At 50.1% G+C, this 18,672-nt stretch overlaps 1 protein-coding gene across 1 annotated transcript; it reads right to left on the reverse strand.

The window, feature by feature from the left end:
* Positions 1 to 1,233: 1,233 nt before the first annotated feature.
* On the reverse strand, positions 1,234 to 16,522 carry HPSE (heparanase). Its single transcript, XM_074154910.1, has 12 exons — positions 16,318 to 16,522; positions 14,497 to 14,642; positions 13,047 to 13,172; positions 12,488 to 12,661; positions 11,867 to 12,038; positions 11,209 to 11,256; positions 9,176 to 9,269; positions 8,433 to 8,539; positions 6,805 to 6,919; positions 4,003 to 4,121; positions 3,703 to 3,849; positions 1,234 to 2,891 (listed from the first exon to the last, which is right to left on the reverse strand). Exons 1-12 carry the CDS (start codon positions 16,488 to 16,490, stop codon positions 2,732 to 2,734), a joined length of 1,581 nt encoding a protein of 526 aa, XP_074011011.1. The 5' UTR covers positions 16,491 to 16,522; the 3' UTR covers positions 1,234 to 2,731.
* Between the last annotated feature and the right edge of the window lie 2,150 nt (positions 16,523 to 18,672).

Raw genomic sequence — 18,672 nt, forward strand, 5'->3', positions numbered from 1 at the left:
TAGTAAAATGATTTGCACAGGATCATAAAAGAAACGGTTGCTCAACTCTTAAGAAGTTTAACTAGTATTTCTTTTTTTGTGATGTGGGCTCTGTTTCACGCTGACAAGGTCAGTCATCGCGGGGTTTATTCAGGTACAGACCTGACATGCCTGAGGCATGTTTGAGCAGTGCATCCTGGGCCACCACACCATCCAAGCCAACTGCATCCTGGGCTGCATTGAAAGAAGCGTGGTCAGCAGTTCGAAGGAGGTGATTCTACCCCTCTGGTGAGACCCCACCTGGAAGACTGCGTCCAGCTCTGGAATCCTCAGCACAGGAAGGACATGGACCTGTGGGAACGGGTCCAGCGGACGGCAACGAATATGACTGGAGGGCTGGAGCACCTCTCCTATGAAGACAGGCTGAGAGAGTTGGGGTTGTTCAGAGAAGAGAAGGCTCCGGGGAGAGCTTACAGCAGCCTTCCAGTACCTAAAGGGGGCTACAGGAGAGACGGGGAAGGACTCTATCAGGGAGTGGAGTGATAGGACGAGGGGTAATGATTTTAAACTGAAAGAGGGGAGATTTAGATTGGATATCAGTAAGAAATTCTTTACTGTGAGGGTGGTGAGACACTGGCTCAGGTTGCCCAGAGAAGCTGTGGCTGCCCCATCCCTGGAGGTGTTCAAGGCCAGGTTGGAGGGGGCTTTGAGCAACCTGGTCTGGTGGGAGGTGTCCCTGCCCAGGGCAGGGGGTTGGAACAAGGTGATCTTTAAGGTCCCTTCCCACCCAAACCGTTCTATGATTCTATGATCCTGGAGGGCACCGAGTGAGTCCTGGCAATGTGTGCCCACAGCCTTTCTGTCTGCTGTGTCCACAGGAACTCCAATACTCCCATTTTTACTGGGTGGGTGCTCCTGTGCAGACACCGTGGGCATTTTTTTTTTAAAGTGTGATGTGGTGAGCAAACCCTGGACCATATGCAGACAATTTTTAAGGAGCTCATGAAAGTGAAGCAGAAAAGCAAACTTATTGTCACTAGTTTTATATTCATTATAAGGTGGCCTGGCCCCTCACTGGAAAAAAAATCTAGGGAATAGCACATTTCAGACTTTGAAAAATCACCAAAAGCTATTAAGGCCCCACTGTTTTGTTTGACTCAAATGAGTTGGTGGACGAATTGCCCCTGATTCTAAAGAGGTTATCACTTTTCTTATTTTTGCATATATTAAATGATCCCCTGTACAAAGGTCTTTAACGTTATGCAATTTACTCAACCTTGCAGGAACCAATTTACAAGATGAGTCATCCAAGCTCCAGAGTAAGAAAATGCAAAAGTAAATTGGAACGTGTGAGAGAGATAATCGTCATTTCAGGTCTCAGGTAGGGGGGTGTGTGTGTATATGTATATATAGACACTCAAGGTCAAGACGCCAAGGTTTACAACATCACAGGGGAAAAAGAAAGCCCTTGAGATAAGGTGCCCGTGGGGCATGTGTTTCTGCTGCAGGCAGGTCCTGCGAGGGTGATGTTGGCCTCTGGTTCTGGCCGTACCTGTCCTGGTGTGCTGGGATGCAGCGTCTTGTTTCCTCTGCTCCCCTCCCTCGTGATTTGTTTGTACAGAGCTAACAGTCACAATAAGCTTAATATGCAACACTTTGTGAAGAGAATTATTGGGTTGCGTGTAGAGCTTTTTTAGTTGGAAGCAGTTACATGAGCTGTAAATGAGCAGGATGTTCTAAGGCCACTGAAGTCCCTCTGATGGTGGAAGGGTTGGGGTTTTGCTCAGTCTCCTTACTCTTCCCTTTCCTCAAGGACAGAAGAAACCTGAATGAGTTTGGGAGTGTAAAGCAGAGCTTCACCTGCAGATGCATTCAGGGAAGTTCTTTCCAGCTGAACTGCCTGTGGGAGTCATGAGCCCTTGACATGCAGCCCACTGACCACGGAGGGTTTGCCTGGGCGCTGGTGGGCTCTTCTCCTTTCCTCCCGGGGATGAGGTGTGTGAGGGCAGAGGTAGACCACCCTGCAGGAACAGCCTGCATTTCCTGTGTCAAAAACTTGCCTTTGGAAAGCACGTGGCCACAGCTCCATCTTGTGCCTGAACTCTCCTAGCTTGGGAAAAATACACACTGCTGCCCCAAATCCCATGGAGGACCTGGTTTCTCAGCCAGGCGTTTTCCCCTGCAGGCATTCTGACCATGGTTGACTTTTTGTGTCCTCGCTTTCCACCCCAAGATGCCCTCAGCAACCACAACCCCTCCTCAGGCTTCCCCACATGCTGCAGGCAAAAATCACAGCTGTACAGCTACAACAAAAACCCTGCTTGTCCTTTCCGAAGGCAAGCTTTTGAAGGAACTGCTTTAAGAGCTGCGCTTGCAGAAATGAAGGAGAGGGGAGGTTGCAGTTCCCCGCTGGCAGAGCCCCAGGTGCAGCATGAGAAGCTGATGCAGCTCCACGTGTGGCATGGAGAAGGGCCCCATGCCCAGGCACAGTGCCTCCGGCTGGATCTAGAGCAAACCCAGCTCCTTCCTGGGATTGCTCTACTTGGATAATCTCCCAGGAGCTTAATGAGCATCTTTCACGTACAAATTACCCAGCGCGACCTCCTGCCTTCCCCAGCCCACAGACTGTACCAGTGTTGCCACATTTGCATCCCTTGCCAGAATTGAATCTCATGGTCGAAACGTGAATTTCTGGGGTTAAACTTCCCTGTAAGCCGAGTGCTTTACATCTATCCTGCGCGCGTGTAGCCATTTAAATGCAAGCAGTAGCTTTGGCGTTTTTGATAACATAAAAGCCGTAAGAGAAGGCTGGAAGGCCGAATATGCTGCCGGGACCAAGGGGTTTTTCAATAAGCTCTGGCAGCGTTTTGTCATCCACCATCCGGAGCACGCGGCCGTTCAGCTCCATAGACCTGGAGAGGGAATGAGAGACTCTTTGGGCAGCTGTGCTCTGTTTGCCATTGAGCAAAACAGCCCTGGACCCGAGTGTAAACATAAACTCAGCCCAAAGCCAAACTAAACTTCCCTTGAGGGTTTGTGTATGCATGCACACAGAGCATCTGCTGCACTTCCTCTGCAAGGACTCCTTTAGAGTGTCTTTGCAGCACAAACAAGTTGAAAAGTACAGGTTTCTTACTCTTCTCAATGAGGTTAACAGCAGAACAGGCTTCAAAAAGTACAAATTTTACTTTTTTTTTTTTCTCCTGCAAATATTAAGGTATCTTCTACAACCACAGAGCAAATCCTTACCATGCTGCTGCATTAGCAGTAACAACAAAAGAAACCACACAAAGCCTGAACGCACTGCTGTGAATCGGGAACCAGCACTTGGGAAAGCAGTAGACCTGTGCTTGTGCAAAAGAAAAAGCACTTTAGCAGCTGGTCCAGAGCCCCAAAGCCTGCTAGGAAGAAACTTCCCGATTAACATCAAAAAAGTATCCTCGTAACGTAGCAAGCTTTTTTTGTGAGGGTTTTTTTTTTGTTTGTTTGGGGTTATTTGTTTGGGTTTTTTGTTTTGTGGTTTTTTTAATTATTATTTTTTTGTTTTATTTTAGGAGACCTGACTTAAGAGAAGTCAGACCTAACTGAAAAAGACCCCAGATGACTGAATGATAACCTCACCCCCCCCACACCTGCAAATTGAACAAGGAGAGGTTTTACAGGCCGTCTAACTAACTCTGCTCAGAATCCTTTCTACAGAGATAGGAGGACTTGCACGTTTACCTGGAAAGTATGGTCTCTTTGCCATGAGGCAGTAAGAGGTATTGATCCACATGCTTGCTCATTAAGTAACTCGGTAGCTGCAAATGTTGGGTGATGTTGTAGAGGTTTAAGGCAAACAGCGTCACATCCCCTTCTCTGTACTTCGGGCTGCAAGGCAAGAGAAGATGATGGTGGGGATCAGGAGAGAAAGAAGTTTCACAGAAATAATGTGTGTCCTTGCACTGTCCCAGTTTGCTTTTGTTGGCCTGGGGGTGGCCGCGGGCTCAGTTTCTGGGACATTTCGCCCTTCTGGAAGCTTACTGGAGGGTGTTGGTGCAGTGGAGGTAGACACGGAGCCTCTTCTCGTTGGCTCCCACCAGGCTGACATGCAACACCTTGGTACCCACCAGCTTCTTGTAGAGCAGCGAGAGCCAGTAGTCCTGGGAGGCACAAAAACACACATAAGCATTTGTGTACATGCTAGATACTCCACGTGGTCCTTAACATAGCATTCATTTTGCTGGTAGTTTCAGAGGGTTTTTTTCCACCCATAATTTTTTGCTTTACCAAGTTTTTCACCATATATATTTAAATTCCCGCAAACAGCATAGCTAAAGAGAAGACCCTGCCTCCAAGCTGCAGAGCAGCTGTGTTCACAAGGTACCTTAGAGTCATTTTCCCCTTTCTGTACAAATCTCAGAGCTCTTTCTGTCAGGGAGAGACTGCTTGGAAGCGCCCTTCTGCAGGGTACGGAGCACCTCAGGGCTGAACCCACGGGGGGTGAGCTGCCCTTCCTGCGGGAAAGCCTGTCCCTAGTCCGCAGGCACAATTCAGGGAAGAAGCGAGCTGACAACTTACTTGCCTTTCACTAATGTTGTGATTTTGAACAGGTCTTGGGATTAACTTCTGAACGCCAGTCAAGTAAATCCTCTGACACCCCAGGACGATGCCTGAGAGCAGGGCGATGCCCAGTACAGACTCATTTTTTCTGGGTCTGCGTTTTCTTGCATCTTGACTGCTACTTTTCCTCTATGAAGTCTATGCCCAAAGAGAGTGCGTGGTCTGCACAGATGCATTTGGGACTAGTAGGCTGCATTTTGCAGCATCGCTTCTTTGAGCGTAGCCCCAGGAGAGGATGTGCTCCAGCTGGTGTGTTTCAGAGAGCTTCTCCCAGCTCATGTGTCTTTGTCTTTGAGGTTTTCCTAGAAGGAAAACTGTCATGTTTCTCTCCTGACTCACCATGGGCCCGGGGAAGTAACTTTTCCTATCGGCCTGTATGCTCAGCCCTCTGCAAAGAGGTGCAGCCTTCTGGCTGATGGACCTGGGTTTCGATTTCCCTGCCTCTAAATCATTATTAGCTTGATTAGCTCCTCAAGTCATATGAGAGGCTGAGGGAACTGGGCATGTTTAGTTTGGAGAAGAGGAGGCTGAGGGGAGACCTCATTGCCCTCTACAACTCCCTGAAAGGAGGGTGTAGAAAGGTGGGTGTTGGCCTCTTCTCCCAAGGGAATAATGACAGGAGCAGAGGAAATGGTCTGAAGTTGGGGCAGGGGAGGTTTAGATTAGATATTAGGAAGAATGACTTTCCTGAGAGGGTGGTCAGGCACTGGAACAGCCTGCCCAGGGAGGTGGTGGAGTCACCATCCCTGGAGGTATTTAAGGACCGTGTAGACGTGGCACTTCAGGGCATGCTCTAGTGCCCGACATTGTTGGTTTGTGTCTGTTTGTGGGTGGGGTGTGGTTGTGGGTGTTTGGTTTGGTTTGGTTCTGGTGTTTGGTGTTCTGGGATTTTTTGGGTGTTTTGTTTTGTTTTGGTTTTGGTGGATTTTTGTTTTTTGTTTTTTTTTTTTTTTTGTTGGTTGGACTCGATGATCTCAAAGGTCCCATCCAACCAAAAATATTCTGTGATTCTGTGGTTCTGTGATTAGCATCTCTATGCCTGCAGGTGAGGAATAAGGCACATCCTTTCAGTCCAAATTAAATTTATGTTAAATCACAGAATCATAGAATCATTCAGGTTGGAAAAGACCCTTGGGATCATCAAGTCCAACCATCAACCCCACTCTACAAAGTTCTCCCCTACACCATATCCCCCAACACCACATCTAAACGACTCTTAAACACATTCAGGGATGGTGACTCAACCATCTCCCTGGGCAGCCTGTTCCAGTGTCTGACCACTCTTTCTGTGAAGAATTGTTTCCTAATGTCCACTCTAAACCTACCCTGTTGCAGCTTGAAGCCATTCCCTCTTGTTCTATCGCTAATTACCTGTGAGAAGAGACCAGCACCTCTCTCTACAATGTCCCTTCAAGTAGTTGTAGAGTGATGAGGTCTCCCCTCAGCCTTTTAAAATTTTTTTTTATTATTTATTTTATTTATTTTTAATTTATATATTTATTATTTATTTTATTCTATTATTTATTTATTTATTTTATTCCTCAGAAGGAATAAAAAGCCCAAAGCAATAAGCCTGACAATGCAGCCCCTGGCATAGAGACCAGCTGAACAGCCAGGCCAGAAAAACCCCGTATACTGGGTTTCCTCTCAGATCGTCTCTATGAGCCTGTGAAAATCACAACTTGGAAGCGGAAAAATGAGAGGAAGGCTAAGAAGAAAGATGTTGTCCTCTCTCCCCAAGGTAATTGCTACTAGCACAAAGAAACATGCTGTACATGCAAGAACAACGTATAGTTTAAATAACGATGTTTCATCACAGCAGAATGTTTTTTCCTAATAAATCCAACTATACCAAATGCATGTTTTCACTTAAATTATCCTTCAGCCACTGCTCAAGACTAAATATGCTCACGACCCAAGAAACGCTTGAGTCGTAACTTCATGTTGGTTTGGTTTTCACTTGGGATATAATTTATTTTAATACCTCTTATCACTTCTGTTTAAAAGCTACTCATCGGTCAGCTGGGGAGTACTCCAACCAAAACTCTCCATCCAGAAAAGCCTTATGAACTCCAGAAGTGCCTGCATACAAATCAGAGCATCGTGTCCCAGAAATCAGCCCCTGCTTTGCTGGAGTCTAGCTGCACCTCTGCAGTGCCAGTAAATATCTCACGCGTGTGTGTATGTATGTATATACATATATATGTGGGGTTGCATACATACCGGCAAAGGCTCAAAGTTGGCATCCACCAGGTGGTAGGTCCCTGCCCCGAAGAAAACCTGTCTCATCACCACGTCAATCCCCTGCCTGGCTGAAAGCCCGAGTTTGTCCAACCACCTGCCAAAAAAAATGAGGCAAACAACACGCAGATGAAATGGCTGACCTCAGCTGTACACCGTTGCCCCTTTTCAACACCAGCTCGGGAAGTAGGAAAGCAAGAATTAGGGCATGATGCTGACTTCCTTAAAACCACACAACTAATTCCAATTCAAGTCTTGCATCGATTACCTTAAAAAATAACTTCAGACCACCTCTAGAGGTCCGAGTTGGTGGGAACAGTTGCTCCACTTCCCTGTTTGCAGGTGGTGGAAACCGGGAGAGGCAGCAGATGCTCCTGAACTGGCCAAAGGCCTGAAGGCTGCGAGAAATCATCACACCAATGGACAGGGCTGCCTGCCATTACCAGGCTTTGACTTGCTGACCCAACAGGCCCTGATGAAAAGATCATCATGCCTTATAGGAGGGAAAACTATACATTGCAACCAGGTTTTTGGTTAATTTTTCAAAGTGTGAAGTGCACATTCCCATCAGTTTTATCTCCCTGAATCTACACACTGATCAAAGTGCTAAGAAAAGCCTGATTTTTTTTTTTATTTCAACAAAATGCTACAACAGGAGTCCTTGGAGAAAATAATTTTCATGACTAAATTTCCCTTTGGCTAGTTATTTCATGGTGGCCAAAGGATGACATCGGAAAAGGACACTCATCTCGTGAATGGCTTTCCATCTTCACAAAAGGATGGAGTTAGCATAGAATCATAGAATCATCCAGGTTGGAAGAGACCCTTGGGATCATCGAGTCCAACCATCTACCCTACACTACAAAGTTCTTCCCTATATCATATCCCCCAACACCACATCTAAACGTCTCTTAAACACATCCAGGGATGGTGACTCAACCCCCTCCCTGGGCAGCCTGTTCCAATGCCCGACCACTCTTTCTGTGAAAAATTCTTTCCTAATGTTCAGTCTAAACCTACCCTGTTGCAGCTTGAAGCCATTCCCTCTCGTTCTGTCATTAATTACCTGTGAGAAGAGACCAGCACCAACCTCTCTACAGTGTCCTTTCAAGTAGTTGTAGAGAGTGATGAGGTCTCCCCTCAGCCTCCTCTTCCTCAGACTAAACAGTCCCAGCTCCTTCAACCGCTCTTCATAGGATTTGTTTTCCAGGCCCTTCACCAGCTTCGTTGCCCTCCTCTGCACTCGCTCCAGCACCTCGATATCTCTCTTGTATTGAGGTGCCCAAAACCGGACACAATACTCCAGGTGTGGCCTCACCAGTGCTGAGTACAGGGGCACAAATCTGCATTGCAGATTTGAGGGCAGAAATACAACACTCTCATGCTTCTCATCCTCCGTTTCCCATAGGAATCAATTACCTGGTCCTACATCGAACCTCAGGCATGGGGAAAGCACACAGGGAGCGGTGGGATGGTTACGATCCTCAACCCACCCATTGCCTGCACTCCCCAGGAAGCCTGAGGGAGATGTTCCTCCCACGGGGCATGTACGCAATCCCCTTCAGCTGGTAAAATGTGTGATTTCCCCACACCTGTGACACGGTACTCACATAAAGCCAGCAATGTAAGTGTTGGACAGCCTGGGAGCTCCACCTCCGTAGGCAGAACTCGTCTCTCCTAGCCAGACCTTCTTGTCGGGCACGGTCCCACCAACAATCTGGCCAGTGTGGCGTAGGGAAGAAGAGAGACAACAGTTAAGTTTTTTGGCTACTGAAATAGTCGGCAGTCAAAATTTTGTGCTTTAGCCAAATGCCTATGTATGACGTTTGCATTTAAGGGGTAACACTAACTGAGGTGGGATGTCACAGAAATTTTGATCAAAAGGACTAGAAGCAGACTTACTTCCTCCTCCCTCCCTCACCCCCAAAAAATCATGTCTACGCATGTAGAATGAGGCAAACACTACTAAAAGCCACGTTCTGTAAGTCTTCTCGTGCTGAGTAGCGCTATACTCTAAGTTATACTGTTCTTAGGATCTCAAAATACAAAGAAATTAGGGGTGGGTGGGGTATGATTATAAATTTACATCCCTGTAATGTAGTGACTACATCAATAAATGAGAATGTTGTAGGTTTGCAATGTACCCAGCCACCATGCTTCCTGCATGGCAAACCACTGGAGCTCATTTACTATTAGTATTGTTAATTTTTTATTTTTTATTTATTTACAATGGCAGCAGCACCCAAGCTTCAAGGATCCCTGTTTATCGCTAGTGGGAAATTATACTTTATTCCGAATTCTCTGCTAACGCCCTGGAAACTGAACATAGGAATGATTGAACAGGACAAGGCACCTCCTGGACTTCATGTATAGATGTAGCAAAGCTATCCAGCACTTCAGGGCTCAAGAAATCCTCCCTCGTTGCACTTCGTCCATTCACATAGTAACTGGAAATGGGAAAAACAAAACAAAACAAAAAACCACAGGCAAAATGAAGGAAAAATACCACCACTGGTACAAAACGCCACCAAAAGCAGTCAGTTGCTTGAGGCATTTATCCACAGCACTATTTTTCTGTCCAGTTCTTTTTCTTTTTTTTTTTTTCCCAAATTTGTAGGTATGTTGTTTGTATTTAAGGGACTATCAAGTGTAATTACCTCGATGGAGGCAGGATATCACAGAAATTTTGATCAACAGAAGTAGTAGGTTGTTTTTTTTTTTTTATCTACTCATGTAGAACAAGAAAAACATCACTGAATAAGAGACAGTTTCTGTAAACCTCTTGCTGAGGAGTCCGACACTCCTATGTGGTTACTTGCTTTACTGTTTCATGTTATATATTAAAAATACTAGACCCCAGCTTCTGGCCCTCTGATGGAGTATTCTGGCCCTCTGGAGGGGAACAGGATGGAGGCATCCCTACAGGATGAAGGTTACCCTACGAAGTCTGGTTTGTCTGAATAAAGAACAGAAGGAAATTTGGATCCCTGTGGTTTTTGCGTTTCGTCTGTCACTCCGTCCTACCAGAAGTAGCTGAAGTCTTCCAGCCACAAGAGGAAGCTAAAATCCAATAATCCCAAATTAGTAAAGAAAATAACGCATGCCCATTTAAAGCAAAGGCAGCCACAGGGCAAGAACAGCCCAGGAAGGGGAGAAGACACATTCAATGCTTTGCTAGCTGCTCAAAATACATAGATAAGCTGTATATGTATACATATATATAAGTGTGCACATCTTTTCCTGCTGTTACCCAACTGCTGCATGACACCGCGCTGCATGTGACTCCAGGAAGAAAAACCACCTTCACGTGGAAATCACTTTCAAGCGTGTGGAGTTCGTGGCAGGTGGGATCTGAGAGCAGGTTACCCACACGCAGCCCGAACCCACTCAGAGGACAAAGGTAAGGGAGCAGGAGAAGCTGCCAGCACTTCTCTGCGGGTGAGGGTCTGCCAGACCTGCAGGGTTTTTCGTTTTTATCAAGCAGACATAAATAGAGAAAAAAAGGCAGCATTTAAGGCATCAGCTAACGAGGCTTCTGCTGCATTTTTTACAAGGAGTTAGGTGCATTTGCCAGCAGGGTCATCAGTGGCTCCCTGAATTTGCTTTTAGGGAGTGAAGCTTTCACTCAAGCAGATCCAGCCTTTCTAATGCGAAGGAGAACACCAACGTCAGGCCCACTCACACCGTTGCAAAGACCAGCCGCCCACGGGTTGTTTAAAACCTTAACATTAAAAAACTTCTGCTCTTCTGCAGAAGTTCAGCAGAGGCATCGCTGCTGAGTAAGTCTGAGCTGCCGCCTTTTCCTTTTTCCTCCTCCCCATGAGAAAGTGCATTTTATTTGCAAGGGTTGGCAGCTCAGAGCTTTGAGACATCCAGGACTGCTGCTCACATCTCACTAGCTTTTGGTACGTGTTGAAACATGGCGTATGCAAAAAGGCTCGATGGCTGCAGGAGCTCTCGCCGGGCAGAGGGAGAGCTGTGACCTACCCCCTCGCGCTCTTCTGACAATTAAAGCTGCCGTACCACCTTCTTCTCCACATCCCACTTCTGTTTTTCTCACTGCACGTATTGAGCTAGCAAAGTGACTGTCTTGCAGAGCCTGCATTCTCTGCTGCTACGCCTGCATTACAAACCCCCTTGGTTTGTAACCCTCCACCGCTTTTGGATCTTGGCACCAAGTAGCCTCTTTGGAGACCTTCTGCACTTCTCCTAACGCGCTCCCTCAGTTCGTCTCTCATGCTGAGCAGAGGACTTTGCAGAGAGGCACATGAGGAACTGCTGGAAGGGGTATTTCACTCCTCCTTTCCTGTTGAGATGTTCAAATTGGTATTTTGTAAAGCAAAGGGGTGATACACGGAGTGACAATGGCATCCGAGTGGTACTTACTGGTGCCACGTGACAGAGTCGATCACCTTCCCTCCTGACTTCAGGAAGCTGTAACCAGAGAAGATGCAGTGGAGAGCGGAGGGTTAGCGGGTACCGGTGTCGAGTCATGGCCCCCCACACGTGAGCTGCCATGCCCAGCACTCCCCTCTCCCCCCGGCTGGCAGTAGTGATGGAGAACTGCTTTGGGGCCGTGCTTGCGGTGGCTTGTAAAGGGGCTTTGAGCAGCCTGAGCTGCCTCAGCAGGTTGCTGGGAGGATGAATTAATGCTTGTATAACACATGGAGGTTTCTAGGTTGAAAAGCCCTTGCTATAGCACAGCACTTGCGCAAGCACTCAGTTGAGAGGTGTGCAGATCACTGCAGTACTGCTGGTGTCGTAGTTTCAACTGGCTGAGTATTTAGCTGATGCGCACAGGTAAGATTTCGGTCATCCCCAGCCAAGGAAAAAAAAACTTTCCATGTTTCTAATTTAAGGAAAAATGCAGGAAATTAGTTCTCGAATAGACTGGATGTATCCATTTGTACATTCTTACTATTGATTTGGAGCAGAAAACCCATAAAACCCTGCCCAGATGGCTCCTCATGCTCCCTGCGTCTTGGTGGAGATGAGCCACTGCTGCCCACCCCAGGGGGTGCTGCCGGGACCCCAACATTCCTACCTTCTCAGCAGTCTCTGTGTGTGCTTTCGGGGCTGCCCGACGTCGGGACCGTAGAGCTTCGCATGCCGGTAGAGGGTATAGTCACTCAGAAGTTGGCGTAAGCGAATAAAATCTTGCCCCAGCTGGAAGCCGTCGATGTAGATGCCAGATTTCTTCCTGAAGCTGTTGGGCTCTGGGGAAGACACGCACGCATCAGGACCCTGCTCTGGTTGGGGAACTCACTCCACATGGGGGGTACCAACTGCCTATGCTTTCATGTGATCTGGCATGATACCCATGAGATATTTGAAGGTAATGAGCATGAAAGCAAAAGCCTGTGGGACACAGTGTGCTGCTCACCAGCACTCTGTCCCCCATAGGTGACATACTGCACCTCGTGGGGTTTTGTTCACCTCATCTCAGAACCTTGGTAGGAGCAGCAAAATCATCTCAATTTGCTCATTTGTTGGGCCTTCCGTGACAATTTCTCCTTGCCAATTAAGACCTTGATGCTTCCCAATAAAACTTTGCTTTACCTTTACGGGCTGTCATCCGAAACATCCAAAATTACCAGCCCATACCCTGCAGTCATACCTTTTCAGGTGACCACTGACCTGGCCCACAAGCAGGCTTCACGCTTACCGTTCCCGAGCTCCCAGGAGATGTTGTACCTCCGCGAGGCACAGTAGTCCAGCAGCGCCCGGGCATTCGAGCTGTCCCACTGCAAGCCATCTTTCCTCAGCAAGGCGTTGAGCCCAAAGACCAGGTGAAACCCTGAGCAGTTTGCAAAGCTGTAGAGAATATCCAGCGTGTTTCCTGAAGGGAGGAGAAAGGGAGGATGTTTGCCTCAAGGCCATGGGATGCTAGTTGAGCTTCGGCCAAGTGACGATCTTCACCGCCTGTATTTATTTACACCACCTGTATCTGTGCTGCAGATGTGCCAGGCTGTCCCAGCCAGACAGAAGAGCCCATGCCACCCTGCCAAGCGTTGAGTCCTCCCAACTCCTGCAGCAGCTGAATACTGTTAAATACAAGGTGGCAGACAGCAGAGAAAGATTTCTTGGAAACACTTCACCCACCTAGAAAAATATTCATTTCCAGTGGTTTCAGCTCCTAACAGCCTACAACCCTTTTACTGCAGGGCAGAAAGTCGCAGCCCCCTGGTTATAAACCCTAGCAGAAAACTCCATCAAAGCCTTACTTGTAATGGTGGTGTTTTTGTGCTTTTTCCAGTTATGCTCTGCAAGAATCAGCTTCTCCTGGCTGGGCCACTGGGCCAGCAGCAGCTTCTCAACAGCGGCAAACGCCGGCCTCGAGCCACAAGCCTCTGTAGGGCAGAAGAAAGTTGAGAGCAATTAAGTCCTCATCTTCAGGGCCAGGGTCCAACATGCGAAGGGGCTGCATCCCTCGGGAGGAGGCACAACTGCTGGGTACCAGGCTGAGCGCCAGTCACGGGCTGCTGTGAAACACGCCCCTACTTTCACGACACGGAAAAAAAGAGGACTGGCTTGGTACATAATTATGTATTTTATAGATACGATGTGTATTTCCCAATTTAAGGTGACGGAGGTGGGGGTGTGTGGGAAGACCCTACTGTGCTTCTGGAGGCTGGTATCATGGCGGTCGCAGCCCAGTAAATTATTTCAGCTGGAGCACCATCCAGAAACCCTCGGTTCCAGCGAGCTGATAACGTGCAGGCAGATAAGCCACCCCGGCAGCGGCACAGCACGGTCAATGGCTCGCCTTGCTGCGGGCAGATATGGAGCAATGCTTCCTGCGCTGCCCGTCTCGTGCAGGGAGAAGTGCTGACGGCAACGCTGGCAGGTGTCATAAGACACTTCTTCTTCGAAGTTCATGTTTTTTTCTCAGCACGCAAACCAGGAACAAGCCATAACCAGAGAGGAAGGCAGGCTCTGGAGTCACAGTTACCCAGAGTTCAGCAAAGCGGTACGGGCGAGGGGGCAGGAAAAGTACCACTCGACTTCAAAACCGAGCATCGCCTGTTGTACGGCGTTGTACGATTGCGCTGCTGTGCTACGTACTGCAGGAATAGGGTGGGAATTTTTTTTCATCTCAAACATGTCTAGAAGCGTTGGTGTGCTTTTGCTAGGTTCAAAGAGGAAATGGACTTTAATGCAGTGGGAAACCTTGTGCAGCAGGACCAAGCTCGAGCAGTTAGCAGTGGTCTGGTGGGTTTGCGCTTGCCCTGTCACAGCGACAGCAGGGCAAGGCTGCACCCCCAGCCTAGCTCTGGCTTTGGCCAAGATAGAGAAAATGGGCACTCTGTTCTCATTAGATTATTTCATGATGAAACCACAACTTTTGAGCTGACCTCGACTGCCTCCCAGGCAGCGGGGGAGCTCCCAAGGCTGCTGCAGGGAGCATGGGGCAGCAAAGGGAGAGTCCCAGCAGACGCCAGGGTGGATATGAGGGCCTCAGTGCCCTTCCTCGCTTTCCCATGGCTGGCACAGCTCCTCCCATGGACCACGCTGAAGGTCCACAGATCTCCTTCTCCACAGAGGAGAGAAATGCTGACCCTGTGGAGGACCTCCAGTGTTGCCACTGTGCCCTTGCAGCATCCCCAGCCTGCATCAAAGCCATCTCCTAAACCCAGGGAGGTTTTGAGTCTAACACGTTGATGCCCGTTTTACCTTGCTGGGTCTGAAGTTCCCAGAGGATTTTTTCTTCCAAAGTTGAATCCTTGTTGGGATCAAAGATGAGAAAATCCGTCTCGGTGCCACCGAACCTCAGGAAGCCTGGGGACAGGGCTGTTGCCAGGGCACGCAGTTTGGGATTGCTGAGGGACGGACACCAAAGAAACAGAAGAAACACTATATTCACGTGGGCTACGGCTTGGGTGTAGAGGCTAAACACGGCAAGTGCTTGGAGGGGCGCAGTGCCGTAGGTGACCTGGGGCTGCCCAGTAGCCTCAGGGCACTCCTGACCCCTCGCTGGACCTGTGCCCCATCCCTCTGCGCTGTGCAACAGAGACACTGCCGGCTGAGTGGGCCAGGAGAGTCTGGGGAGGGCAGCGAGGGGGAGACATGCCCCAGGGAACACGCTTATGGACAGGGAGTCAAATAATCCTGGAGGCAAAGTAAGGCAACACTTCAAAACAGGTATGTTTTTGTCCTAAGCATCCTTCTCCCCTAGATTTTCTGGTTTTGTTTAGACAAAACTAACACGCCAGTCCTGTGAGAAGGTGAACATAAAACTCCAAAAAAAAAAAGAGCGTTAGGTTTACTGAAGCGTGTTTACAAAATAACATAAGCTCTGCCTCTGCGACTCGCACACAAGCCCAGGCAGGATGTGCAGCGCTGACACCCGGCCTTCCCTGGGGGGAAACCACGGGGCATCCGGTGATGCCAGGCGCACAAGCACTATCTGCTCAGTGGTGAAAACCAGTAGATAAGAGGCCACCAAGTACTTCTCGAGCCTTGTGGTGGTGGGGCTGGCCCCAGACTGAACCCCAAGGTGTGCAGCTGGGGCTGGAGGTTGGAGATCCGAGCGCTTTCCAATGAAGCTGGTGTCACCTTTTCCTCCCACCTTGGTGAGGAGGAAAAGATGAAAGCGGTGGGAGGAGGGAAATCAGGAGAAGAGAAATACCATGGGGCTGAAAAATGGGATCTGACAGACAAAAACGAAAGAATTAAGGTAGCTTCCAAAAAAGAGGTAGAACAAAAAGTAATGCAGTACAAAAAAAAAAAAAAAGAAATAGAGCAAAAGCAGGGAAGAAAAGGCAAGAGAGAGGTCAGAGCCAAAAGAACAGGCAAGGAACACCAGCGATCCAGAGTTGTCCAGCGTTACCCAAGGGGGGAAAAAAGGCTTCATTTTTAGGATCTCTTGATTCAGCTTTGATGGTGACAGACCTTCCTCAGCGCTTATCTGACTTCACCTTGCTAGTGCCCTGGCAAATGTCTACAAAAGCTGCCCGAGGACTCAGGGGATGTTTATCTCGTGGAGCAGCAGGGGCCCCCAGCCCCACCACGCGTAGCCCCTCTGCTCGGCAGCTTCTTTCTCTTCTTTCTCCTGTTTTCTTGTGCTCGCAAAGCAGCTCCTCTCCCGAGCTGACCCCCCCCCTCCGCTGCTTCCAGCGAGCTGCGTTCCCCTGCCATCCGCCCGGCCCCGCCGCTCGCCCCCCGGCCACAAGCCCAAAGGGGCAGCTCGCACCCACGGCAGGCGCCCTCCTGCTGCCCGGGAGGACGAAAATTAGGGAATCCCGAAGCAGAGAGGATCCAGCAGCCTCTCCCGGCCCCAGCTCCCTCCCCTCCGGAGCACGCCGGGCAGCACCGCCTTTGCCGGCTCCCCGCCGGGATGCCCGGGCTCCCCATCCCCGCGGCTGCGGACCTCTCTGCCCGCCGGGGACCTCCCCCCGCCCGGCTCGGGGGGACCCCTCCGCCCTCCCCTCCATCCCCCCCCCCACGGATGTCCCCCAGGGCCCCTTTGCCCGAAAGGGGAAGGAGGCGTCTCACCTGAGCAAGGCGACGTAGCGGGGGTCCCGGGCCAGGCTGGCGTCCAGGGTGAGGGAGAGGAAAGCCGGGCTCACCTCCCCGCGGGGGGCGCCCCGCAGCCCCAACCGCAGCACGGCCGCCCGCCGACCCTCCGCCGGCGCCAGCAGCAGCGGCAGCAGCAGCAGCAACAGCATCCTCCGCTCCCGGCCCGCCGCCCCGCGCCCGCGGCAACACCCCCCCGGGGGCCGGGCCCGGCAGCCGCGGATGGGGGCGCCGCCGGGAAAGGCAGCGGTGTCGCGAGCAGCCAGCGCCCAGACACCTCCCCCTTACCCTCTGAAAAAAGGGGGGCTTTGGGCTGCAATAGCATCCTCGAAGCGCAGCCCTGCTTTTCTGTGCGGTACAGGAGAGCCACCGAGCTGGTGGGGCGTCTGGAGAACAAGTCATAGGAGGAGAGGCTGAGGGAACTGGGCATGTTTAGTTTGGAGAAGAGGAGGCTGAGGGGAGACCTCATTGCCCTCTACAACTCCCTGAAAGGAGGGTGTAGAGAGGTGGGTGTTGGCCTCTTCTCCCAAGGGAATAATGACAGGAGCAGAGGAAAAGGTCTGAAGTTGGGGCAGGGGAGGTTTAGATTAGATATCAGGAAGAATGACTTTCCTGAGAGGGTGGTCAGGCCCTGGAACAGCCTGCCCAGGGAGGTGGTGGAGTCACCATCCTTGGAGGGATTTCAGAAACGTGTAGACGTGGCACTTCAGGGCATGCTCTAGTGCCCGACATTGTTGGGGACTTCTGTGTGTGTGTGGTTGGATTCGGTGATCTCAGAGGTCCTTTCCAACCATGACGATTCTGTCTTAAATCAGGGCTAAGACACCTGAAGTCCTGGGTTCCTCTCCCAAAGAGCCTCAACCATTAGAAAGTGAGCCTGGGTGTCAAGCTGGTTCCTCGCCTGCTCAGACCCTTGCGGCATCGCAGCACGCTGCAGCCCACCGGCTGGCTTCTACAGCTTCCCACGTCACCCGTATGACCCCAGGCCGCTGCACGCAAAACCAGCAGGCTGGAAAAACATCACCGCTACCGCTGCCGCTGAGGAGATGAGATGTCAGTCCAACATCCCAACCCACAGGCCTACACTGCGGGAAACCGAGTCACAGCAGCAGGCAGCAAGCCTGTGGCAAGTGCTGCCGGGCGAGCTCGCTGCTTCAGGCTGAAACCCACCTGGAACCCACGCTGCCACCCTGCTGCAAGGAGGGTATTTCTCAATTACAGCCAGCGTGCAACTTGGAATTGCTGTTACCAAAAAAGACCCAAGCGTGCTCTGGGTCTGCCCCCGCGGTGCTCCCGGCAGAGCCCAGCCTGTGCCGAAACTCCTTCTTCTTTGGCAACACCCGGCTTTGCCAGGGAGCCTTCTCAGGAGGCAGCGAGCAGCAGCAGGTATTGCTCAATACCCACACTATTAAAACATTGGCAGGGTTTTTAAACGACGACACTTAATGCCACCGTTACGGGTTTTTCATCTGAATCAGTCCGTCCGGCCTGAACTTCACCCACGTCTCTTACTGAGCTTGCCTTCTGAACAGCCGCCTGCTGGAACGCTCCGAGAATTGTCCGCTCTTCATCTCTTCCTTTATTTGGGTGCAGCCCTTCCCACGCTCACCGAGGTCGGGGCGTTCATCAGTGTGGCTCAAACCCTCGCCTGCCTGGCCCTTCCTGTCCCCGCTTGCTCGGCATTTTTGTACCATTAAGTAACTCACCACCAGAACGAGAAGAACTAGCCCAAATTAACTCTGTTTTTTGATAAACAACACCCACGGCTCAGCCAGAAAGGAAACATCAGCTGCACTCCTGACTGGCTCCGTATCTTAGTCAGTGTGACGCTTCCTATTTCGGGGGTATGCCACCAATTATATGCCTACGCCCACAGGAAGGGCTGGGGTGACTATCTGCCAGAGGAATAATTCATCTCTCAGCAGATGACTGGAGCGCCACACAAAGCTACCTGACCCCAGGAGTGAACCAAGGAGTTAAGAACGCAGCTCAGTGTGTGAGAAATCATTGCTGCAAAGCAGGTTGGGGTCATTACTGCAGGTACAGAAGATGTTAATAGCCATCAGCTGAGACACAGCCTGCACAGGGCTTTTTTTTTTTTCTGTTGGAATTCACTAATTCTCCCTTAATTTCACAGAATCACAAAATGATATGGGGTTGGAAGGGACCTCTGGAGATCATCTAGTCCAACCCCCTGCCAAAGCAGGTCCACCCAGAGCAGGTCCCACAGGAACGCGTCCAGGTGGGTTTGGAATGTCTCCAGAGAAGGAGACTCCACCACCTCCCTGGGCAGCCTCTTCCAGGGCTCTGCCACCCTCAAAGTGAAGAAGTTCC

This window comes from Numenius arquata, chromosome 10 (genome assembly GCF_964106895.1).
Source record: "Numenius arquata chromosome 10, bNumArq3.hap1.1, whole genome shotgun sequence".
In the NCBI taxonomy this organism is placed as follows: Eukaryota; Metazoa; Chordata; class Aves; order Charadriiformes; family Scolopacidae; genus Numenius; species Numenius arquata.